Source organism: Oncorhynchus keta, chromosome 18 (genome assembly GCF_023373465.1).
Source record: "Oncorhynchus keta strain PuntledgeMale-10-30-2019 chromosome 18, Oket_V2, whole genome shotgun sequence".
NCBI lineage: Eukaryota > Metazoa > Chordata > Actinopteri > Salmoniformes > Salmonidae > Oncorhynchus > Oncorhynchus keta.
In genome coordinates this window covers 17,263,904-17,289,828 of record NC_068438.1, presented here as the reverse complement: position 1 = coordinate 17,289,828, position 25,925 = coordinate 17,263,904, and the positions used below count along the sequence as shown (strand labels likewise).

At 50.2% G+C, this 25,925-nt stretch overlaps 1 protein-coding gene and 2 long non-coding RNA genes across 11 annotated transcripts in view; 1 reads left to right on the top strand and 2 right to left on the bottom strand.

The window, feature by feature from the left end:
- Window positions 1-1,275: 1,275 nt before the first annotated feature.
- Window positions 1,276-3,913, top strand: LOC127908661 (uncharacterized). Its single transcript, XR_008067903.1, has 3 exons — window positions 1,276-1,510; window positions 1,624-1,777; window positions 3,323-3,913. It is a non-coding gene; the product is annotated as an uncharacterized LOC127908661 (long non-coding RNA).
- Window positions 3,914-3,968: 55 nt separating this feature from the next.
- The window catches only part of LOC118397376 (DCN1-like protein 5), a 38,814-nt gene continuing 16,857 nt past the window's right edge, over window positions 3,969-25,925 (bottom strand). The window contains exons 1-6 of one of the 5 annotated variants that reach the window (XM_052467498.1): window positions 6,890-6,930; window positions 6,682-6,768; window positions 6,361-6,640; window positions 4,839-4,943; window positions 4,599-4,705; window positions 3,969-4,496 (exon numbers count right to left, since the gene is read on the bottom strand). In XM_052467498.1, coding sequence (XP_052323458.1) covers window positions 4,478-4,496; window positions 4,599-4,705; window positions 4,839-4,943; window positions 6,361-6,640; window positions 6,682-6,768; window positions 6,890-6,915 — 624 coding nt within the window. In that variant the 5' untranslated portion in view covers window positions 6,916-6,930 and the 3' untranslated portion in view covers window positions 3,969-4,477. Of the gene's footprint in view, window positions 4,497-4,598; window positions 4,706-4,838; window positions 4,944-6,360; window positions 6,641-6,681; window positions 6,769-6,889; window positions 6,931-25,925 lie in introns of those variants that run through there. The other 4 variants (XM_052467497.1, XM_052467499.1, XM_052467500.1 and 1 more) reach the window with 4 other exon arrangements.
- On the bottom strand, window positions 7,475-24,044 carry LOC127908660 (uncharacterized). 5 transcript variants are annotated; one of them, XR_008067902.1, is made up of 7 exons: window positions 24,009-24,044; window positions 23,215-23,266; window positions 22,706-22,809; window positions 19,068-19,173; window positions 9,127-9,831; window positions 7,783-7,834; window positions 7,475-7,575 (listed from the first exon to the last, which is right to left on the bottom strand). It is a non-coding gene; the product is annotated as an uncharacterized LOC127908660 (long non-coding RNA). The 5 variants fall into 5 exon arrangements; XR_008067900.1 differs by lacking the exons at window positions 19,068-19,173; window positions 22,706-22,809; window positions 23,215-23,266; window positions 24,009-24,044 and adding exons at window positions 8,134-8,281; window positions 12,269-12,659 and having other exon boundaries at window positions 9,223-9,779; XR_008067898.1 differs by lacking the exons at window positions 19,068-19,173; window positions 22,706-22,809; window positions 23,215-23,266; window positions 24,009-24,044 and adding an exon at window positions 12,269-12,659 and having other exon boundaries at window positions 9,127-9,779.

Genomic DNA, 25,925 nt, shown 5'->3' with positions numbered 1-25,925 from the left:
CACATCACAGACAAACTGAAATGATTTACCCACACCGACAGTGTGGTGAAGAAGGCGCAACAGCGCCTCTTCAACCTCAGGAGGCTGAAGAAATTTGGCTTGTCACCTAAAACCCTCACAAACTTCTACAGATGCACAATTGAGAGCATCCTGTCGGGCTGTATCACCTCCTGGTATGGCAACTGCACCACCCACAACCACAGGGCTCTCCAGAGGGTGGTGCAGTCTGCACAACGCATCACCGGGGGGGCAAACTACCTACCCTCTAGGACACCTACAGCACCCGATGTCACAGAAAGGCAAAAAAGATCATCAAGGCCAACAACCACCCGAGCCACTGCCTGTTCACCCCGCTACCATCCAGAAGGCGAGGCCAATACAGGTGCATCAAAGCTGGGACCGAGAGACTGAAAAATAGTTTCTATCTCAAGACTGTTAAACAGACATCACTAACACAGAGAGGCTTCTGCCTACATACAGACTTGAAATCATTGGCCACTCTAACAGATGGATCACTCGTCACTTTATTAATGCCACTTTAATAATGATGTTTACATATCTTGCGCTACTCATCCCAGATGTATATACTGTATTTTATACCATCTATTGCATCTCATCTATACTGATCGGTCATGGCCCATCCATATATTTATATGTACATATCCTTATTTCATCCCTTTATTTAGATTTGTGTGTATTGGGTTAAGCAATTTCACTACACTCGCAATAACATCTGCTAACCGTGTGAATGTCACCAATACAATTTAATTTAATCGGCATAAGTTTACAGTTTGTTTGGAAACAACACGTTTTTCACGTCTCTGCTATTTACAATACTGCAGCGCCCACCTGTGGCCACCGGGTAAAAGGACCGCAGCGTAATGTACTGCCAGTGGCCGTGACCGAGGTGGCGAAGTGTCTGTCTGTCGCGCTGTGTCATTAATGTTTAACACTAAGGGACTGGAGTCATGTGAGAAACTGCACTTTACTGAACTGAAGAAAGACAACATTCACATCAGACAACGGGAGAGATGGACAAGAAACATCTAACGTGTTAGTTTAAATGAAGTCGGTTTGTTGTTTAAGGAGATACACTTAGAACAAACTACACAGTAAGTCATAATGCTATTATGATGAGGAGCAATGTATTGAAATATAATTTTTCACACAAGGCTATTACTTATTCACCCTGTGTGTTTTAATTAAGGAGTATATCAAGAGAACCCATGTCAGATACTTGATTGGTTAATTTATTGATCGGTTGATTGCTTTATTATTTCTCTGTGGAATATAAAAACATGTTACTCAACATGGGTCCTCTGGGAAACATTATCCTTACTCTGTGTGTGTGTGTGTGTAGTGGTGGGGAAGGGGAGAATTCCGGGGTATGTACTGATTGGCTCAGCACTCTGTATGGGTGTGGTCAGTCAAACCCTAAGCTACACCTCCAGGGTCAGAGTTCACAAAGAGAGGAGCCTCACACTGTCTTGCATGAACACAACACATGCAGGTGAGATAATGCACACAAAAAAAGACTATCTTTTTGGAATGTCCCCATACCCCTGTTTATACTGGTGTGTGTGTGTAGGAGCAGTTCAGTACTGACAGACCCCATTTGGTCAGGTCCTGAACAGCAGTCTTCATGCCAACCAGAAAGATGTTGGTTACTATGCAACGAGATGGTAGCCTGCGGATCCACATTGCCTCTCCTCACCACAGCAGCCTGTACTACTGCCTCCTACTGACCGGAGGACAAACTACACTCATCCAACCAGCTGTAAGTACTGTTGTAAGGCATCCATGTTGTGTTAATAAGACATGCACTATATAATAGGTTGCCACTTGGGACTCACATGCATTCACTCTTTACCTCCCTCATTTAATCATCATCAACATTAAATACAGATACATTTTACCAACACTCCTAAGGTGTGTGAATTGGGAGCGGTCGCTAGGACAGGGACATCGTAACCATGGTGAAACAGTCAGCGTGGTATTCCGGCAGGATGTGGAACAAGAGGATGAGGATAACTCTGCCTGGACGACAATCATTATCATGGACAAAGTCAGCCTATCTCCACTGGCCAAAACTCAGAGAAGCTTCAGGAGCAAATGTCATGAAGAGAACAGTACTTATCCCCCGCCCAAGCAGTGCTCGCTGTCCCTCACCAGGCTCAACACCATCATGGCTGCTGCCAGCGCCAGCCCCCTCTACCCAGAGTGCCCCGGGTAGAGACTCAGACCCTGACGAAAGGGATACAGCCAGTCCATCCCAGGGCCAGGAGAAACCAGTCTTTCAACTGGAGATGTGACATACAAGATCTGGGCCTGTATTCATAAAGCATCTCAGTATGGCGGCTGAAAAATTATCCCATCCTGACCGGTTCATATAAATCTTAATCATTACGAATTAAAACGCAAAACTGTTTCTAGGTCAGCCCTTCTAGTCTTGATAGATGCAGCCCCTAAGCAGGAAGATCAGGGTCATGTTCAATAGGGCATACAGACACACCGTACCAAAATAGTTTGGAACAGAAAAAATAGTTTCTTACTGGACAACTTTAACAGATAGTGCCTTGCCATTTCACTCCATTGTAAAACATTTACTCAATCACAAATTCCCAGACAAATTTAAGATTTTGACTTGTCATCAAATCCAGCAGATTCCATTAATATTTTGTTAACGTAATTGGAAATAAAACATGAAATAAAATACATGTTAACTTGGGATGATTGTGTTGTTAATCCCAGTGTATATGGTTCTAACCTTGTCCCCAGGTTATAATTGTGCAAAACTCTAATAAGCCTGGAATAACATCTAGTCTGGCCTATGTAAGAGTGAACAAAAAAATATGATTTATTTCATCATTATTTGAGCTTAGCGAATCACACGACTGCAAGACAGGGCTCCAAATTAGAGGTACACAATATGTGAGGAAGTGTTCAGAGGGAAGTGATTGATTAAATATAAAGCCGATTGCTATTGCCTCGGGACTTAATCGTGTTCTTTCTATTGGGTTAAAGGACCAGGGCAGTTTAAAAAAAACATGATTTCCCTGTGTTCTATAGACACTGAGTGTACAAAACATTGACCAGGTGAAAGCTATGTTCCCATATTGATGTCACTTGTTAAATTCACTTCAAATCAGTGTAGATGAAGGGGAGGAGACATGTTAAAGAAGGATTTTTAAGCCTTGAGACATGGATTGTGTCTGTGTGCTATTCAGAGGGTGAATGGGCAAGACAAAAGATGGTAGTAGGTGCCAGGCGCACCAGTTTAATTGTCAAGAACTAACACTGCTGGGTTTTTCATGCTCAACAGTTTCCCGTGTGCATCAAGAATGGGTCCACCTCCCAAAGGGCATCCAGCCAACTTGACACAACTGTGGGAAACATTGGAGTCAACATGAGCCAGCAATCCCTTTGGAATGCTTTCAACACCTTGTAGAGTCCATGCCCGACAACAAATTGAGACTGTTCTGAGGGCAAAGGGGGCTGCAACTCAATATTAGGACAGTTTTCTTAATGCTTTCTACACTGTGTATATTTCCATACTGAGGCTGGAGTAATACTGTGAAAATTCAGATCATGTACTTTTAGTGCAAGAACTGTTCGAAAAGACCACCTGTTTTGGTGGGATGGAGTTTTGGCCTGTCTGGTGACATCACCAGGCAGTAAATTTGTTAATAGACCAATAAGAAAGAGTTCCAAACCTTTCTGCCAATAACATAGTTCTCTAGTTCCCCACTCAGACCACTTCTGTTTCTTTTTGAGTATTTTAATTTAAAACAATCATATTAAGGTACTTAATTGTTAACAATAAAATATTTGATATGGATATAAAAACGTCTGTGTTGGATCTTTAACGAAGGCCATGTTGGACTTGTTGATCCACCAGACCCAATGAGCATCAAGCAAGTGTATGGTAAACAAGATTAATTTGGTCGTACCAATCACAGCCCAGTATATTTGGTTGAATTCCATTCTTTATTCTTGTTCTGAAAACATACTATAAACAAGGTAAGACTCAAAAATGAAGGGAAAAAATGTTCAAGGAAACCAAAAAATTCCCCAGTCGAGCTTCACAACAATGGCTAGAGAACTGTGGCCACAGATGCAATATATATGAAAAATAGTTCCCCCTTTCGTTTTTTGTTTGTTTTCTCCTTGTTGAACTTGCTTAAATTAACACTGACAAACTATCTTCAGAGAGAGAGGACTTCACTGTTTGGCCCACTAAGCAGAGGCCGTCACTGGAAGTGTATCTGCACGCCGTGACACCGTATGGGTGTGTGTGTGCACAGTCCATGGAAGGTGTGTGTGTGCCATCTCTCTATAGTGTGTGTGCCGTTTCTGTATATTTCAAACGGAGGGAGAACATCTTCATGTGAGCTTCTCTCTTTCTCCTCTTCTGCGGTTTGGCGAGTGTGTCCTCAGCTATAACGCTGCCAGCCGAGCTTTCTGCCACTCCACAAACTCATCCAATAACACCGGCCCTGCAGAGAGAGAGAGCGAGAGCGAGAGAGTAGTGTTAGACGGACTGTGTGTGTGTGTGTTTTTTCGTGTGTTTTTGTATGCTTTAGTGTGTGTGTACGTACTCACAGGCTCCATCCTCGTCATAGTTACTGAGGTCTGTGCTGACTGTACGACTGAACTCTAAGACGTTATACCACTGGTCCTTATTCATCACCTTGTACTTGGACTGCTGCAGGGGAGGAGAGAAAATAGAGGAAGAGACAATAGAGGAGCGGGGATAGGGGGAGGAGAAAGGAGATCGATATTAGGAGGGAGTCAGTGCAGGGACAACACATTTGTGTTCAGCATAGGGTGTGTGTTACCTCCAGAAACTGGTTGAAGACAGGGAAGAGTGGCCATGTTCTCCCCAGAAGCAACCCTAGCATGGACTTAGCTGTGTCCATGTCCAGACTCCTCTGATCCTTATCCTGGGGGAGGGAGGAGAAGGGGAGAGAACAGAGAGTCAGGGGGAGGGGTAAGAGAGATGATAAAGAGGAAGAGGTAATGTATGCATTCAGACCTTTTCCACATTTTGTTACGTTACAGCCTTTTGATTAAATTACATTTTTTTCCTCATCAATCTACACACAACACCCCATGACAAAGGGAAAACAGGCTTTTGAAATGTTGCAAATGTATTAAAAATAAAAAACAGATACCGTACATAATAAGTATTCAGCCCTTTGCTATGAGATTTGAAATTGAGCTCAGGTGCATCCTGTTTCCATTGATCATCCTTGAGATGTTTTTACAACTTGGAGTCCACCTGTGGTAAATTAAATTGATTGGACATGATAAGGAAAGGCTCTACAAGAGAGCAAAAACCAAGCCTTGAGGTCGAAGGAATTGTCCGTAGAGCTCTGAGATAGGATTGTGTCGAGGCACAGATCTGGGGAAGGGTACCAAAAAATGTCTGCAGGATTGAAGGTCCCCAAGATCACAGTGGCCTCAATCATTATTAAATGGAAGAAGTTAGGAACCACCAAGACTCTTCCTAGAGCCGTCTGCAACACCATCATGACTGCTGCCATTGCCAGCCCCCTGGACACCCAGAGGCCCCGTGAAGAGACTCAGACCCCAGGACTGGCTGCCCGGCCAAACTGAGCAACCGGGGGAGGAGGGCCAAGGTCAGGTAGGTGACCAAGAACCCGATGGTCACTCTGACATAGTTCCAGAGTTCCTCTGTGGAGATGGGAGAACCTTACCAGAAGGACAACCAGCACGCCACCAATTAGGCCTTTATGGTAGTGGCCAGAGGGAAGCCACTCCTCAGTAAAGGAACATAACAGCCCACTTGGAGTTTCCCAAAGGGCACCAAAAGGACTCTCAGACCATGATAAACAAGATTCTCTGGTCTGATGAAACCAAGAATTTACTCTTTGGCTTGAATGTCTGGAGGAAACCTGGCACCATCCCGACGGTGAAGCATGGTGGTGGAAGCATCATGCTATGGGGATGTTTTTCATCAGCAGGGACTGGGAGACTAGTCAGGATCGAGGGAAAGATGAATGGGGCAAAGTACAGAGATCCTTGATGAAAACCTGCTCTAGAGCACCCAGGACCATCAAAGTACTTATGTAAATGTGATTCCATTTTTTTATATTTTTTATATACATTTGCAAACATTTCTAAAAAAAAATCCATTTTTTTCCCTGGTCTTTATAGGGTATTGTGTGTATATTGATGAGGGGGGGGGGGGCGATTTAATCCATTTAAAAATAAGGCTGTAACGTAACAAAATGTGGGAAAAGGGGTCTGAATACTTTCCAAATGCATCCAGACCCTCTATCTCTTCTTAGGAGGTCAAACCATTGCCTGACTGTGAACCAGTGAACGAAGACTCACCCTGGCAAAGTCAAAGGCGTATCTGTAGATGTTTTTAAAGATGATTGTGTCGTTGAGATGATTGCGAAGGTAGTCCAGTTTCCCCTGTAACCTCTCTATGCAGTCACACCTATAGGGGGGGTCACAAACAAACATGGTTTCCCAGTCACACCTATAGGGGGGGTCACAAACAAACATGGTTTCCCAGTCACACCTATAGGGGGGGTCACAAACAAACATGGTTTCCCAGTCACACCTATAGGGGAGGGGGTCACAAACAAACATGGTTTCCCAGTCACACCTATAGGGGGGTCACAAACAAACATGGTTTCCCAGTCACACCTATAGGGGGGGTCACAAACAAACATGGTTTCCCAGTCACACCTATAGGGGAGGGGGTCACAAACAAACATGGTTTCCCAGTCACACCTATAGGGGGGTCAAAACAAACATGGTTTCCCAGTCACACCTATAGGGGGTCACAAACAAAAATGGTTTCCCAGTCACACCTACAGGGGGGTCACAAACAAGCATGGTTTCCCAGTCACACATATAGGGGGGGTCACAAACAAACATGGTTTCCCAGTCACACCTATAGGGGGGGTCACAAACAAACATGGTTTCCCAGTCACACCTACAGGGGGTGTAGTGTCACTAACACACACGGTTTCCCAGTCACACCTTTAGGGGGTGTAGTGTCACTAACACACACGGTTTCCCAGTCACACCTTTAGGGGTGTAGTGTCACTAACACACACGATTTCCCAGTCACACCTATAGGGAGGGGGTGTAGTGTCACTAACACACATGGTTTCCCAGTCATACCTATAGGGGAGGGGGGTGTAGTGTCACTAACACACATGGTTTCCCAGTCACACCTATAGGGAGGGGGTGAAGTGTCACTAACACACGTGGTTTCCCAGTCACACCTATAGGGAGGGGGTGAAGTGTCACTAACACACATGGTTTCCCAGTCACACCTATAGGGGAGGGGTGTAGTGTCACTAACACACATGGTTTCCCAGTCACACCTATAGGGAGGGGTGTAGTGTCACTAACACACATGGTTTCCCAGTCATACCTATAGGGGTGTAGTGTCACTAACACACACGGTTTCCCAGTCACACCTATAGGGGAGGGGGAGGGGTGTAGTGTCACTAACACACATGGTTTCCCAGTCACACCTATAGGGAGGGGGGTGAAGTGTCACTAACACACACGGTTTCCCAGTCACACCTATAGGGGGGGGGTGTAGTGTCACTAACACACATGGTTTCCCAGTCATACCTATAGGGGAGGGGGGTGTAGTGTCACTAACACACATGGTTTCCCAGTCACACCTATAGGGAGGGGTGTAGTGTCACTAACACACATGGTTTCCCAGTCATACCTATAGGGGAGGGGGGTGTAGTGTCACTAACACACATGGTTTCCCAGTCACACCTATAGGGAGGGGGGTGAAGTGTCACTAACACACATGGTTTCCCAGTCACACCTATAGGGAGGGGGTGAAGTGTCACTAACACACATGGTTTCCCAGTCACACCTATAGGGGGGGGGGTGAAGTGTCACTAACACACATGGTTTCCCAGTCACACCTATAGGGAGGGGGGTGTAGTGTCACTAACACACATGGTTTCCCAGTCACACCTATAGTGGGGTGTGGTGTCACTAACACACATGGTTTCCCAGTCACACCTATAGTGGGGTGTGGTGTCACTAACACACATGGTTTCCCAGTCACACCTATAGTGGGGTGTGGTGTCACTAACACACATGGTTTCCCAGTCACACCTATAGTGGGGTGTGGTGTCACTAACACACATGGTTTCCCAGTCACACCTATAGTGGGGTGTGGTGTCACTAACACACACGGTTTCCCAGTCACACCTATAGGGAGGGGGGTGTAGTGTCACTAACACACACGGTTTCCCAGTCACACCTATAGTGGGGTGTGGTGTCACTAACACACATGGTTTCCCAGTCACACCTATAGTGGGGTGTGGTGTCACTAACACACACGGTTTCCCAGTCACACCTATAGTGGGGTGTGGTGTCACTAACACACATGGTTTCCCAGTCACACCTATAGTGGGGTGTGGTGTCACTAACACACATGGTTTCCCAGTCACCTATAGGGAGGGGGTGTAGTGTCACTAACACACATGGTTTCCCAGTCACACCTATAGGGAGGGGGTGTGGTGTCACTAACACACACGGTTTCCCAGTCACACCTATAGGGAGGGGGTGTAGTGTCACTAACACACATGGTTTCCCAGTCACACCTATAGGGAGGGGGTGTAGTGTCACTAACACACATGGTTTCCCAGTCACACCTATAGTGGGGTGTGGTGTCACTAACACACATGGTTTCCCAGTCACACCTATAGGGAGGGGTGTGGTGTCACTAACACACACGGTTTCCCAGTCACACCTATAGGGAGGGGGTGTAGTGTCACTAACACACATGGTTTCCCAGTCACACCTATAGGGAGGGGTGTAGTGTCACTAACACACATGGTTTCCCAGTCACACCTATAGGGAGGGGGTGTGGTGTCACTAACACACACGGTTTCCCAGTCATACCTATAGGGGGGGGGTGAAGTGTCACTAACACACACGGTTTCCCAGTCACACCTATAGGGAGGGGGGGGTGTAGTGTCACTAACACACATGGTTTCCCAGTCACACCTATAGTGGGGTGTGGTGTCACTAACACACATGGTTTCCCAGTCACACCTATAGTGGGGTGTGGTGTCACTAACACACATGGTTTCCCAGTCACACCTATAGTGGGGTGTGGTGTCACTAACACACATGGTTTCCCAGTCACACCTATAGTGGGGTGTGGTGTCACTAACACACACGGTTTCCCAGTCACACCTATAGGGAGGGGGGTGTAGTGTCACTAACACACACGGTTTCCCAGTCACACCTATAGGGAGGGGGGTGTAGTGTCACTAACACACACGGTTTCCCAGTCACACCTATAGGGAGGGGGGTGTAGTGTCACTAACACACATGGTTTCCCAGTCACACCTATAGGGAGGGGGGGTGTAGTGTCACTAACACACACGGTTTCCCAGTCACACCTATAGGGAGGGGGGTGTAGTGTCACTAACACACATGGTTTCCCAGTCACACCTATAGTGGGGTGTAGTGTCACTAACACACATGGTTTCCCAGTCACACCTATAGTGGGGTGTAGTGTCACTAACACACATGGTTTCCCAGTCACACCTATAGTGGGGTGTAGTGTCACTAACACACATGGTTTCCCAGTCACACCTATAGTGGGGTGTAGTGTCACTAACACACATGGTTTCCCAGTCACACCTATAGGGAGGGGGGTGTAGTGTCACTAACACACACGGTTTCCCAGTCACACCTATAGGGAGGGGGGTGTAGTGTCACTAACACACACGGTTTCCCAGTCACACCTATAGGGAGGGGGGTGTAGTGTCACTAACACACACGGTTTCTCAGTCACACCTATAGGGGGGGGGTGTAGTGTCACTAACACACACGGTTTCCCAGTCACACCTATAGGGAGGGGTGTAGTGTCACTAACACACACGGTTTCCCAGTCACACCTATAGGCAGGGGTGTAGTGTCACTAACACACATGGTTTCCCAGTCACACCTATAGGGAGGGGGTGTAGTGTCACTAACACACATGGTTTCCCAGTCACACCTATAGGGAGGGGGTGTAGTGTCACTAACACACACGGTTTCCCAGTCACACCTATAGGGGGGGGTGTAGTGTCACTAACACACATGGTTTCCCAGTCACACCTATAGGGGAAGGGGGGTGTAGTGTCACTAACACACATAGTCTCCCAGTCACACCTGTAGGGGGGTGTAGTGTCACTAACACACATGGTCTCCCAGTCACACCTTTAGGGGGGTGTAGTGTCACTAACACACACGGTTTCCCAGTCACACCTATAGGGGGAGGGGGGTGTAGTGTCACTAACACACACGGTTTCCCAGTCACACCTATAGGGGGAGGGGGGGTGTAGTGTCACTAACACACATGGTTTCCCAGTCACACCTGTAGGGGGGGTGTAGTGTTACTAACACACATGGTTTCCCAGTCATACCTATAGGGGAGGGGGGTGTAGTGTCACTAACACACATGGTTTCCCAGTCACACCTATAGGGGGGGTGAAGTGTCACTAACACACACGGTTTCCCAGTCACACCTATAGGGGGAGGGGGTGTAGTGTCACTAACACACATGGTTTCCCAGTCATACCTATAGGGGGGGGGGGGTGTAGTGTCACTAACACACATGGTTTCCCAGTCACACCTATAGGGAGGGGGGTGTAGTGTCACTAACACACATGGTTTCCCAGTCACACCTATAGGGGAGGGGGGTGTAGTGTCACTAACACACATGGTTTCCCAGTCACACCTATAGGGAGGGGGTGTAGTGTCACTAAGTCACACCTATAGGGAGGGGTGTAGTGTCACTCACCATGGTTTCCCAGTCACCTATAGGGGAGGGGTGAAGTGTCACTAACACACATGGTTTCCCAGTCACACCTATAGGGAGGGGGTGTAGTGTCACTAACACACATGGTTTCCCAGTCACACCTATAGTGGGGTGTGGTGTCACTAACACACATGGTTTCCCAGTCACACCTATAGTGGGGTGTGGTGTCACTAACACACATGGTTTCCCAGTCACACCTATAGTGGGGTGTGGTGTCACTAACACACATGGTTTCCCAGTCACACCTATAGTGGGGGTGTGGTGTCACTAACACACACGGTTTCCCAGTCACACCTATAGGGAGGGGTGTAGTGTCACTAACACACACGGTTTCCCAGTCACACCTATAGTGGGGTGTGGTGTCACTAACACACATGGTTTCCCAGTCACACCTATAGGGGGTGTGGTGTCACTAACACACACGGTTTCCCAGTCACACCTATAGTGGGGTGTGTGTCACTAACACACATGGTTTCCCAGTCACACCTATAGTGGGGTGTGGTGTCACTAACACACATGGTTTCCCAGTCACACCTATAGGGAGGGGTGTAGTGTCACTAACACACACGGTTTCCCAGTCACACCTATAGGGAGGGGGTGTAGTGTCACTAACACACATGGTTTCCCAGTCACACCTATAGGGAGGGGGTGTAGTGTCACTAACACACATGGTTTCCCAGTCACACCTATAGTGGGGTGTGGTGTCACTAACACACATGGTTTCCCAGTCATACCTATAGGGAGGGGTGTAGTGTCACTAACACACACGGTTTCCCAGTCACACCTATAGGGAGGGGGTGTAGTGTCACTAACACACATGGTTTCCCAGTCACACCTATAGGGAGGGGTGTAGTGTCACTAACACACATGGTTTCCCAGTCACACCTATAGGGAGGGGGGGTGTGGTGTCACTAACACACACGGTTTCCCAGTCACACCTATAGGGAGGGGGTGTAGTGTCACTAACACACATGGTTTCCCAGTCACACCTATAGGGAGGGGGTGTAGTGTCACTAACACATGGTTTCCCAGTCACACCTATAGTGGGGTGTGGTGTCACTAACACACATGGTTTCCCAGTCACACCTATAGTGGGGGTGTGGTGTCACTAACACACATGGTTTCCCAGTCACACCTATAGGGGGGGGTGGTGTCACTAACACACATGGTTTCCCAGTCACACCTATAGTGGGGTGTGGTGTCACTAACACACACGGTTTCCCAGTCACACCTATAGGGAGGGGGGTGTAGTGTCACTAACACACACGGTTTCCCAGTCACACCTATAGGGAGGGGGGTGTAGTGTCACTAACACACACGGTTTCCCAGTCACACCTATAGTGGGGTGTGGTGTCACTAACACACATGGTTTCCCAGTCATACCTATAGGGGGGTGTAGTGTCACTAACACACACGGTTTCCCAGTCACACCTATAGGGAGGGGGGTGTAGTGTCACTAACACACATGGTTTCCCAGTCACACCTATAGTGGGGTGTAGTGTCACTAACACACATGGTTTCCCAGTCACACCTATAGTGGGGTGTAGTGTCACTAACACACATGGTTTCCCAGTCACACCTATAGTGGGGTGTAGTGTCACTAACACACATGGTTTCCCAGTCACACCTATAGTGGGGTGTAGTGTCACTAACACACATGGTTTCCCAGTCACACCTATAGGGAGGGGGGTGTAGTGTCACTAACACACACGGTTTCCCAGTCACACCTATAGGGAGGGGGGTGTAGTGTCACTAACACACACGGTTTCCCAGTCACACCTATAGGGAGGGGGGTGTAGTGTCACTAACACACACGGTTTCCCAGTCACACCTATAGGGGAGGGGTGTAGTGTCACTAACACACACGGTTTCCCAGTCACACCTATAGGGAGGGGGGTGTAGTGTCACTAACACACACGGTTTCCCAGTCACACCTATAGGCAGGGGGGTGTAGTGTCACTAACACACATGGTTTCCCAGTCACACCTATAGGGAGGGGGGTGTAGTGTCACTAACACACATGGTTTCCCAGTCACACCTATAGGGAGGGGGTGTAGTGTCACTAACACACACGGTTTCCCAGTCACACCTATAGGGGGGGTCACTAACACACATGGTTTCCCAGTCACACCTATAGGGAGGGGGTGTAGTGTCACTAACACACATAGTCTCCCAGTCACACCTGTAGGGGGGTGTAGTGTCACTAACACACATGGTCTCCCAGTCACACCTTTAGGGGTGTAGTGTCACTAACACACACGGTTTCCCAGTCACACCTATAGGGGAGGGGGGTGTAGTGTCACTAACACACACGGTTTCCCAGTCACACCTATAGGGGGGGGTGGTGTCACTAACACACATGGTTTCCCAGTCACACCTGTAGGGGGGTGAAGTGTCACTAACACACGCGGTTTCCCAGTCACACCTATAGGGAGGGGTGTAGTGTCACTAACACACACGGTTTCCCAGTCACACCTATAGGGAGGGGGTGTAGTGTCACTAACACACACGGTTTCCCAGTCACACCTATAGGGAGGGGGTGTAGTGTCACTAACACACATGGTTTCCCAGTCACACCTATAGGGAGGGGTGTAGTGTCACTAACACACATGGTTTCCCAGTCACACCTATAGGGAGGGGGTGTAGTGTCACTAACACACACGGTTTCCCAGTCACACCTATAGGGAGGGGGTGTAGTGTCACTAACACACACGCTTTCCCAGTCACCCTATAGGGGGGGTGTGTCACTAACACACATGGTTTCCCAGTCACCGATAGGGGGGTGTAGTGTCACTAACACACACGGTTTCCCAGTCACACCTATAGGGAGGGGTGTAGTGTCACTAACACACACGGTTTCCCAGTCACACCTATAGGGAGGGGGTGTAGTGTCACTAACACACACGGTTTCCCAGTCACACCTATAGGGAGGGGGTGTAGTGTCACTAACACACACGGTTTCCCAGTCACACCTATAGGGAGGGGTGTAGTGTCACTAACACACATGGTTTCCCAGTCACACCTATAGGGGAGGGGGTGTAGTGTCACTAACACACACGGTTTCCCAGTCACACCTATAGGGAGGGGGTGTAGTGTCACTAACACACATGGTTTCCCAGTCACACCTATAGGGGAGGGGGTGTAGTGTCACTAACACACATGGTTTCCCAGTCACACCTATAGGGAGGGGTGTAGTGTCACTAACACACATGGTTTCCCAGTCACACCTACACTAACTACACGGTTTCTCAGTCACACCTATAGGGAGGGGGGTGAAGTGTCACTAACACACACGGTTTCCCAGTCACACCTATAGGGAGGGGGTGTAGTGTCACTAACACACACGGTTTCCCAGTCACACCTATAGGGAGGGGTGAAGTGTCACTAACACACACGGTTTCCCAGTCACACCTATAGGGAGGGGGTGTAGTGTCACTAACACACACGGTTTCCCAGTCACACCTGTGGGAGGGGGTTCACCAGTTTCAGTCACACCTATAGGGAGGGGGGTGAAGTGTCACTAACACACACGGTTTCCCAGTCACACCTATAGGGAGGGGGTGAAGTGTCACTAACACACACGGTTTCCCAGTCACACCTATAGGGGGGGGTGTAGTGTCACTAACACACACGGTTTCCCAGTCACACCTATAGGGAGGGGGTGTAGTGTCACTAACACACACATGGTTTCCCAGTCACACCTATAGGGAGGGGTGTAGGGGTTTCCCAGTCACACCTATAGGGAGGGGTGTAGTGTCACTAACACACACGGTTTCCCAGTCACACCTATAGGGAGGGGGTGTAGTGTCACTAACACACACGGTTTCCCAGTCACACCTATAGGGAGGGGGTGTAGTGTCACTAACACACATGGTTTCCCAGTCACACCTATAGGGAGGGGGTGTAGTGTCACTAACACACATGGTTTCCCAGTCACACCTATAGGGAGGGGGGTGTAGTGTCACTAACACACACGGTTTCCCAGTCACACCTATAGGGAGGGGGGTGTAGTGTCACTAACACACATGGTTTCCCAGTCACACCTATAGGGGGGTGTAGTGTCACTAACACACACGGTTTCCCAGTCACACCTATAGGGAGGGGGTGTAGTGTCACTAACACACACGGTTTCCCAGTCACACCTATAGGGGGGGGTGTGTAGTGTCACTAACACACACGGTTTCCCAGTCACACCTATAGGGAGGGGGGTGTAGTGTCACTAACACACATGGTTTCCCAGTCACACCTATAGGGAGGGGTGTAGTGTCACTAACACACACGGTTTCCCAGTCACACCTATAGGGAGGGGGTGAAGTGTCACTAACACACACGGTTTCCCAGTCACACCTATAGGGAGGGGGTGTAGTGTCACTAACACACACGGTTTCCCAGTCACACCTATAGGGGGGGGTGTAGTGTCACTAACACACACGGTTTCCCAGTCACACCTATAGGGAGGGGGGTGTAGTGTCACTAACACACATGGTTTCCCAGTCACACCTATAGGGAGGGGGTGTAGTGTCACTAACACACATGGTTTCCCAGTCACACCTATAGGGAGGGGGTGTAGTGTCACTAACACACATGGTTTCCCAGTCACACCTATAGGGGGGGGGGTGTAGTGTCACTAACACACATGGTTTCCCAGTCACACCTATAGGGGAGGGGGGTGTAGTGTCACTAACACACACGGTTTCCCAGTCACACCTATAGGGGGGTGTAGTGTCACTAACACACACGGTTTCCCAGTCACACCTATAGGGAGGGGGTGTAGTGTCACTAACACACATGGTTTCCCAGTCACACCTATAGGGAGGGGGTGTAGTGTCACTAACACACACGGTTTCCCAGTCACACCTATAGGGAGGGGGTGTAGTGTCACTAACACACACGGTTTCCCAGTCACACCTATAGGGAGGGGGTGTAGTGTCACTAACACACACGGTTTCCCAGTCACACCTATAGGGAGGGGGTGTAGTGTCACTAACACACATGGTTTCCCAGTCACACCTATAGGGAGGGGGTGTAGTGTCACTAACACACATGGTTTCCCAGTCACACCTATAGGGAGGGGGTGTAGTGTCACTAACACACATGGTTTCCCAGTCACACCTATAGGGGTGTCACTAACACACATGGTTTCCCAGTCACACCGGGAGGGGTGTAGTGTCACTAACACACACGGTTTCCCAGTCACACCTATAGGGGGGGTGTAGTGTCACTAACACACATGGTTTCCCAGTCACACCTATAGGGAGGGGGTGTAGTGTCACTAACACACATGGTTTCCCAGTCACACCTATAGGGAGGGGGTGTAGTGTCACTAACACACACGGTTTCCCAGTCACACCTATAGGGAGGGGGTGTAGTGTCACTAACACACATGGTTTCCCAGTCACACCTATAGGGGGGGTGTAGTGTCACTAACACACATGGTTTCCCAGTCACACCTATAGGGAGGGGGTGTAGTGTCACTAACACACATGGTTTCCCAGTCACACCTATAGGGGAGGGGGGGGTGTAGTGTCACTAACACACATGGTTTCCCAGTCACACCTATAGGGAGGGGGTGTAGTGTCACTAACACACATGGTTTCCCAGTCACACCTATAGGGAGGGGTGTAGTGTCACTAACACACACGGTTTCCCAGTCACACCTATAGGGAGGGGGTGAAGTGTCACTAACACACACGGGGGGAGGGGGGTGTAGTGTCACTAACACACATGGTTTCCCAGTCACACCTATAGGGAGGGGGGTGTGTCACTAACACACACGGTTTCCCAGTCACACCTATAGGGAGGGGGTGAAGTGTCACTAACACACACGGTTTCCCAGTCACACCTATAGGGAGGGGGTGTAGTGTCACTAACACACACGGTTTCCCAGTCACACCTATAGGGAGGGGGTGTAGTGTCACTAACACACACGGTTTCCCAGTCACACCTATAGGGAGGGGGAGGGGGGTAGGGGGGTGTAGTGTCACTAACACACACGGTTTCCCAGTCACACCTATAGGGAGGGGGTGTAGTGTCACTAACACACATGGTTTCCCAGTCACACCTATAGGGAGGGGGTGTAGTGTCACTAACACACATGGTTTCCCAGTCACACCTATAGGGAGGGGGGTGTAGTGTCACTAACACACACGGTTTCCCAGTCACACCTATAGGGAGGGGGGTGTAGTGTCACTAACACACACGGTTTCCCAGTCACACCTATAGGGAGGGGGGTGTAGTGTCACTAACACACATGGTTTCCCAGTCACACCTATAGGGAGGGGGGTAGTGTCACTAACACACATGGTTTCCCAGTCACACCTATAGGGAGGGGGGTGTAGTGTCACTAACACACATGGTTTCCCAGTCACACCTATAGGGAGGGGGGTGAAGTGTCACTAACACACATGGTTTCCCAGTCACACCTATAGGGAGGGGGTGTAGTGTCACTAACACACACGGTTTCCCAGTCACACCTATAGGGAGGGGGGTGTAGTGTCACTAACACACACGGTTTCCCAGTCACACCTATAGGGAGGGGGTGTAGTGTCACTAACACACATGGTTTCCCAGTCACACCTATAGGGAGGGGGTGTAGTGTCACTAACACACACGGTTTCCCAGTCACACCTATAGGGAGGGGGTGTAGTGTCACTAACACACACGGTTTCCCAGTCACACCTATAGGGAGGGGGGTGTAGTGTCACTAACACACACGGTTTCCCAGTCACACCTATAGGGAGGGGGGTGTAGTGTCACTAACACACATGGTTTCCCAGTCACACCTATAGGGGGGGGGGTGTAGTGTCACTAACACACATGGTTTCCCAGTCACACCTATAGGGAGGGGGGTGTAGTGTCACTAACACACATGGTTTCCCAGTCACACCTATAGGGAGGGGGTGTAGTGTCACTAACACACATGGTTTCCCAGTCACACCTGTAGGGGGGGTGTAGTGTCACTAACACACATGGTTTCCCAGTCACACCTATAGGGAGGGGGTGTAGTGTCACTAACACACACGGTTTCCCAGTCACACCTATAGGGAGGGGGTGTAGTGTCACTAACACACACGGTTTCCCAGTCACACCTATAGGGAGGGGTGTAGTGTCACTAACACACATGGTTTCCCAGTCACACCTATAGGGAGGGGGTGTAGTGTCACTAACACACACGGTTTCCCAGTCACACCTATAGGGAGGGGGTGTAGTGTCACTGGTTTCCCAGTCACACCTATAGGGAGGGGGTGTAGTGTCACTAACACACATGGTTTCCCAGTCACACCTATAGGGAGGGGGTGTAGTGTCACTAACACACATGGTTTCCCAGTCACACCTATAGGGGAGGGGGTGTAGTGTCACTAACACACACGGTTTCCCAGTCACACCTATAGGGAGGGGGTGTAGTGTCACTAACACATGGTTTCCCAGTCACACCTATAGGGAGGGGGTGTAGTGTCACTAACACACACGGTTTCCCAGTCACACCTATAGGGAGGGGGTGTAGTGTCACTAACACACATGGTTTCCCAGTCACACCTATAGGGAGGGGGTGAAGTGTCACTAACACACACGGTTTCCCAGTCACACCTATAGGGGAGGGGGTGTAGTGTCACTAACACACACGGTTTCCCAGTCACACCTATAGGGAGGGGGTGTAGTGTCACTAACACACATGGTTTCCCAGTCACACCTATAGGGGGGGGGTGTAGTGTCACTAACACACACTCCCAGTCACACCTGGTTTCCCAGTCACACCTATGGTCTCCCAGTCACACCTTTAGGGGGGTGTAGTGTCACTAACACACATGGTTTCCCAGTCACACCTATAGGGAGGGGTGACACTAACACACGGTTTCCCAGTCACACCTATAGGGGGAGGGGGGTGTAGTGTCACTAACACACATGGTTTCCCAGTCACACCTATAGGGAGGGGGGTGTAGTGTCACTAACACACATGGTTTCCCAGTCACACCTATAGGGGGGGGGGTGTAGTGTCACTAACACACATGGTTTCCCAGTCACACCTATAGGGAGGGGGTGTAGTGTCACTAACACACATGGTTTCCCAGTCACACCTATAGGGGGGGGGGTGTAGTGTCACTAACACACATGGTTTCCCAGTCACACCTATAGGGAGGGGGTGTAGTGTCACTAACACACACGGTTTCCCAGTCACACCTATAGGGAGGGGGGTGTAGTGTCACTAACACACACGGTTTCCCAGTCACACCTATAGGGGGAGGGGGGTGTAGTGTCACTAACACACACGGTTTCCCAGTCACACCTATAGGGAGGGGGGTGAAGTGTCACTAACACACACGGTTTCCCAGTCACACCTATAGGGAGGGGGTGTAGTGTCACTAACACACATGGTTTCCCAGTCACACCTATAGGGAGGGGGTGAAGTGTCACTAACACACATGGTTTCCCAGTCACACCTATAGGGGGGGGGGTGTAGTGTCACTAACACACACGGTTTCCCAGTCACACCTATAGGGAGGGGGTGGGGGTTTCCCAGTCACACCTATAGGGAGGGGGGTGTAGTGTCACTAACACACATGGTTTCCCAGTCACACCTATAGGGGGGTGTAGTGTCACTAACACACACGGTTTCCCAGTCACACCTATAGGGAGGGGGTGAAGTGTCACTAACACACATGGTTTCCCAGTCACACCTATAGGGGAGGGGGGTGTAGTGTCACTAACACACACGGTTTCCCAGTCACACCTATAGGGGAGGGGTGTAGTGTCACTAACACACACGGTTTCCCAGTCACACCTATAGGGAGGGGGTGTAGTGTCACTAACACACACGGTTTCCCAGTCACACCTATAGGGAGGGGGGTGTAGTGTCACTAACACACATGGTTTCCCAGTCACACCTATAGGGAGGGGGTGTAGTGTCACTAACACACACGGTTTCCCAGTCACACCTATAGGGAGGGGGTGTAGTGTCACTAACACACACGGTTTCCCAGTCACACCTATAGGGGGGGGTGTAGTGTCACTCACACATGGTTTCCCAGTCACACCTATAGGGGAGGGGGTGTAGTGTCACTAACACACACGGTTTCCCAGTCACACCTATAGGGAGGGGGTGTAGTGTCACTAACACACACGGTTTCCCAGTCACACCTATAGGGAGGGGGGTGTAGTGTCACTAACACACATGGTTTCCCAGTCACACCTATAGGGGGGGTGTAGTGTCACTAACACACATGGTTTCCCAGTCACACCTATAGGGAGGGGGTGTAGTGTCACTAACACACACGGTTTCCCAGTCACACCTATAGGGAGGGGGTGTAGTGTCACTAACACACACGGTTTCAGTCACACCTATAGGGAGGGGGGGTGTAGTGTCACTAACACACATGGTTTCCCAGTCACACCTATAGGGAGGGGGTGTAGTGTCACTAACACACATGGTTTCCCAGTCACACCTATAGGGAGGGGGGTGTAGTGTCACTAACACACATGGTTTCCCAGTCACACCTATAGGGAGGGGGTGTAGGTCACTAACACACATGGTTTCCCAGTCACACCTATAGGGAGGGGGTGTAGTGTCACTAACACACATGGTTTCCCAGTCACACCTATAGGGAGGGGGTGTAGTGTCACTAACACACATGGTTTCCCAGTCACACCTATAGGGAGGGGGTGTAGTGTCACTAACACACACGGTTTCCCAGTCACACCTATAGGGAGGGGTGTAGTGTCACTAACACACACGTTTCCCAGTCACACCTAAGGGGGTGTAGTGTCACTAACACACATGGTTTCCCAGTCACACCTATAGGGGAGGGGGGTGTAGTGTCACTAACACACACGGTTTCCCAGTCACACCTATAGGGGAGGGGGGTGTAGTGTCACTAACACACACGGTTTCCCAGTCACACCTATAGGGAGGGGGTGTAGTGTCACTAACACACACGGTTTCCCAGTCACACCTATAGGGAGGGGTGTAGTGTCACTAACACACACGGTTTCCCAGTCACACCTATAGGGAGGGGGTGTAGTGTCACTAACACACATGGTTTCCCAGTCACACCTATAGGGAGGGGGTGTAGTGTCACTAACACACATCGGTTTCTCAGTCACACCTGGTTTCCCAGTCACACCTATAGGGGGGGGGGGTGTAGTGTCACTAACACACATGGTTTCCCAGTCACACCTATAGGGGGGGGGTGTAGTGTCACTAACACACACGGTTTCCCAGTCACACCTATAGGGGGGGGGTGTAGTGTCACTAACACACACGGTTTCCCAGTCACACCTATAGGGAGGGGGTGTAGTGTCACTAACACACACGGTTTCCCAGTCACACCTATAGGGGGAGGGGGGTGTAGTGTCACTAACACACACGGTTTCCCAGTCACACCTATAGGGGGAGGGGGGTGTAGTGTCACTAACACACACGGTTTCCCAGTCACACCTATAGGGGGAGGGGGGTGTAGTGTCACTAACACACATGGTTTCCCAGTCACACCTATAGGGGGGTGTGAGTGTCACTAACACACATGGTTTCCCAGTCACCTATAGGGGGGTGTAGTGTCACTAACACACATGGTTTCCCAGTCACACCTATAGGGAGGGGGGTGTAGTGTCACTAACACACATGGTTTCCCAGTCACACCTATAGGGAGGGGGTGTAGTGTCACTAACACACACGGTTTCCCAGTCACACCTATAGGGAGGGGGTGTAGTGTCACTAACACACACGGTTTCCCAGTCACACCTATAGGGAGGGGGTGTAGTGTCACTAACACACATGGTTTCCCAGTCACACCTATAGGGAGGGGGTGTAGTGTCACTAACACACACGGTTTCCCAGTCACACCTATAGGGGAGGGGGTGTAGTGTCACTAACACACACGGTTTCCCAGTCACACCTATAGGGAGGGGGTGTAGTGTCACTAACACACATGGTTTCCCAGTCACACCTATAGGGGGGGTGTAGTGTCACTAACACACATGGTTTCCCAGTCACACCTATAGGGAGGGGGTGAAGTGTCACTAACACACATGGTTTCCCAGTCACACCTATAGGGGGGGGGGGGGTGTAGTGTCACTAACACACATGGTTTCCCAGTCACACCTATAGGGGGGGGGTGTAGTGTCACTAACACACATGGTTTCCCAGTCACACCTATAGGGGGGGTTTCCCAGTCACACCTATAGGGAGTGTCACTAACACACACGGTTTCCCAGTCACACCTATAGGGAGGGGGGTGTAGTGTCACTAACACACACGGTTTCCCAGTCACACCTATAGGGAGGGGGTGTAGTGTCACTAACACACACGGTTTCCCAGTCACACCTATAGGGAGGGGGGTGTAGTGTCACTAACACACACGGTTTCCCAGTCACACCTATAGGGGAGGGGGGTGAAGTGTCACTAACACACATGGTTTCCCAGTCACACCTATAGGGAGGGGGTGTAGTGTCACTAACACACATGGTTTCCCAGTCACACCTATAGGGGGGGGGGTGTAGTGTCACTAACACACATGGTTTCCCAGTCACACCTATAGGGAGGGGGGTGTAGTGTCACTAACACACACGGTTTCCCAGTCACACCTATAGGGAGGGGGGGTGTAGTGTCACTAACACACATGGTTTCCCAGTCACACCTATAGGGAGGGGGGTGTAGTGTCACTAACACACACGGTTTCCCAGTCACACCTATAGGGAGGGGGGTGTAGTGTCACTAACACACACGGTTTCCCAGTCACACCTATAGGGAGGGGTGTAGTGTCACTAGGGTCACACCTATAGGGGGGTGTAGTGTCACTAACACACATGGTTTCCCAGTCACACCTATAGGGAGGGGGTGTAGTGTCACTAACACACACGGTTTCCCAGTCACACCTATAGGGAGGGGGGTGTAGTGTCACTAACACACACGGTTTCCCAGTCACACCTATAGGGAGGGGGGTGTAGTGTCACTAACACACACGGTTTCCCAGTCACACCTATAGGGAGGGGGGTGTAGTGTCACTAACACACATGGTTTCCCAGTCACACCTATAGGGGGGGGGTGTAGTGTCACTAACACACATGGTTTCCCAGTCACACCTATAGGGGGGGGTGTAGTGTCACTAACACACATGGTTTCCCAGTCACTATAGGGGAGGGGGGTGTAGTGTCACACACACATGGTTTCCCAGTCACACCTATAGGGGAGGGGGTGTAGTGTCACTAACACACATGGTTTCCCAGTCACACCTATAGGGAGGGGTGTAGTGTCACTAACACACACGGTTTCCCAGTCACACCTATAGGGAGGGGGTGTAGTGTCACTAACACACACGGTTTCCCAGTCACACCTATAGGGAGGGGGTGTAGTGTCACTAACACACACGGTTTCCCAGTCACACCTATAGGGAGGGGGGTGAAGTGTCACTAACACACACGGTTTCCCAGTCACACCTATAGGGAGGGGGTGAAGTGTCACTAACACACACGGTTTCCCAGTCACACCTATAGGGGGGTGAAGTGTCACTAACACACACGGTTTCCCAGTCACACCTATAGGGGAGGGGGTGTAGTGTCACTAACACACACGGTTTCCCAGTCACACACTACACACACGGGTCACACCTGAGGGGGTGAAGTGTCACTAACACACACGTTTCCCAGTCACCTAACTAACACACACGGTTTCCCAGTCACACCTATAGGGAGGGGGGTGTAGTGTCACTAACACACACGGTTTCCCAGTCACACCTATAGGGAGGGGGTGTAGTGTCACTAACACACACGGTTTCCCAGTCACACCTATAGGGAGGGGGTGTAGTGTCACTAACACACATGGTTTCCCAGTCACACCTATAGGGAGGGGGTGTAGTGTCACTAACACACACGGTTTCCCAGTCACACCTATAGGGGAGGGGGTGTAGTGTCACTAACACACACGGTTTCCCAGTCACACCTATAGGGAGGGGGTGTAGTGTCACTAACACACACGGTTTCCCAGTCACACCTATAGGGAGGGGGTGTAGTGTCCAGTCACACCTATAGGGAGGGGTGTAGTGTCACTAACACACATGGTTTCCCAGTCACACCTATAGGGAGGGGGTGTAGTGTCACTAACACACATGGTTTCCCAGTCACACCTATAGGGGGGGGGGGGGGTGAAGTGTCACTAACACACACGGTTTCCCAGTCACACCTATAGGGAGGGGGGTGTAGTGTCACTAACACACACGGTTTCCCAGTCACACCTATAGGGGGGGGGGTGTAGTGTCACTAACACACACGGTTTCCCAGTCACACCTATAGGGAGGGGTGTAGTGTCACTAACACACATGGTTTCCCAGTCACACCTATAGGGAGGGGGTGTAGTGTCACTAACACACACGGTTTCCCAGTCACACCTGTAGGGGGGGTGAAGTGTCACTAACACACACGGTTTCCCAGTCACACCTATAGGGGGGGTGTAGTGTCACTAACACACACGGTTTCCCAGTCACACCTATAGGGAGGGGGTGTAGTGTCACTAACACACACGGTTTCCCAGTCACACCTATAGGGGAGGGGGTGTAGTGTCACTAACACACACGGTTTCCCAGTCACACCTATAGGGAGGGGGTGTAGTGTCACTAACACACATGGTTTCCCAGTCACACCTATAGGGAGGGGGTGTAGTGTCACTAACACACACGGTTTCCCAGTCACACCTATAGGGAGGGGGGTGTAGTGTCACTAACACACACGGTTTCCCAGTCACACCTATAGGGAGGGGGGTGTAGTGTCACTAACACACACGGTTTCCCAGTCACACCTATAGGGAGGGGGGTGTAGTGTCACTAACACACACGGTTTCCCAGTCACACCTATAGGGAGGGGGGTGTAGTGTCACTAACACACACGGTTTCCCAGTCACACCTATAGGGAGGGGGGGTGAGTGTCACTAACACACACGGTTTCCCAGTCACACCTATATAGGGAGGGGGGTGTAGTGTCACTAACACACACGGTTTCCCAGTCACACCTATAGGGAGGGGGTGTAGTGTCACTAACACACATGGTTTCCCAGTCACACCTATAGGGGGGGGGTGTAGTGTCACTAACACACACGGTTTCCCAGTCACACCTATAGGGGAGGGGGTGTAGTGTCACTAACACACACGGTTTCCCAGTCACACCTATAGGGGAGGGGGTGTAGTGTCACTAACACACACGGTTTCCCAGTCACACCTATAGGGAGGGGGTGTAGTGTCACTAACACACACGGTTTCCCAGTCACACCTATAGGGAGGGGGTGTAGTGTCACTAACACACACGGTTTCCCAGTCACACCTATAGGGAGGGGGGGTGTAGTGTCACTAACACACACGGTTTCCCAGTCACACCTATAGGGAGGGGGTGTAGTGTCACTAACACACACGGTTTCCCAGTCACACCTATAGGGAGGGGGTGTCACTAACACACATGGTTTCCCAGTCACACCTATAGGGGGGGGGGGGGTGTAGTCACTAACACACATGTTTCCCAGTCACACCTAAGGGGGTGTAGTGTCACAACACACATGGTTTCCCAGTCACACCTATAGGGAGGGGGGTGTAGTGTCACTAACACACATGGTTTCCCAGTCACACCTATAGGGAGGGGGTGTAGTGTCACTAACACACACGGTTTCCCAGTCACACCTATAGGGAGGGGGGTGTAGTGTCACTAACACACATGGTTTCCCAGTCACACCTATAGGGAGGGGGTGTAGTGTCACTAACACACATGGTTTCCCAGTCACACCTATAGGGAGGGGGTTTCACTAACACACATGGTTTCAGTCACACCTATAGGGGGGGGTGAAGTGTCACTAACACACATGGTTTCCCAGTCACACCTATAGGGAGGGGGGTGTAGTGTCACTAACACACATGGTTTCCCAGTCATACCTATAGGGGGGTGTAGTGTCACTAACACACACGGTTTCCCAGTCACACCTATAGGGAGGGGGTGTAGTGTCACTAACACACACGGTTTCCCAGTCACACCTATAGGGGAGGGGGTGTAGTGTCACTAACACACACGGTTTCCCAGTCACACCTATAGGGAGGGGGTGTAGTGTCACTAACACACACGG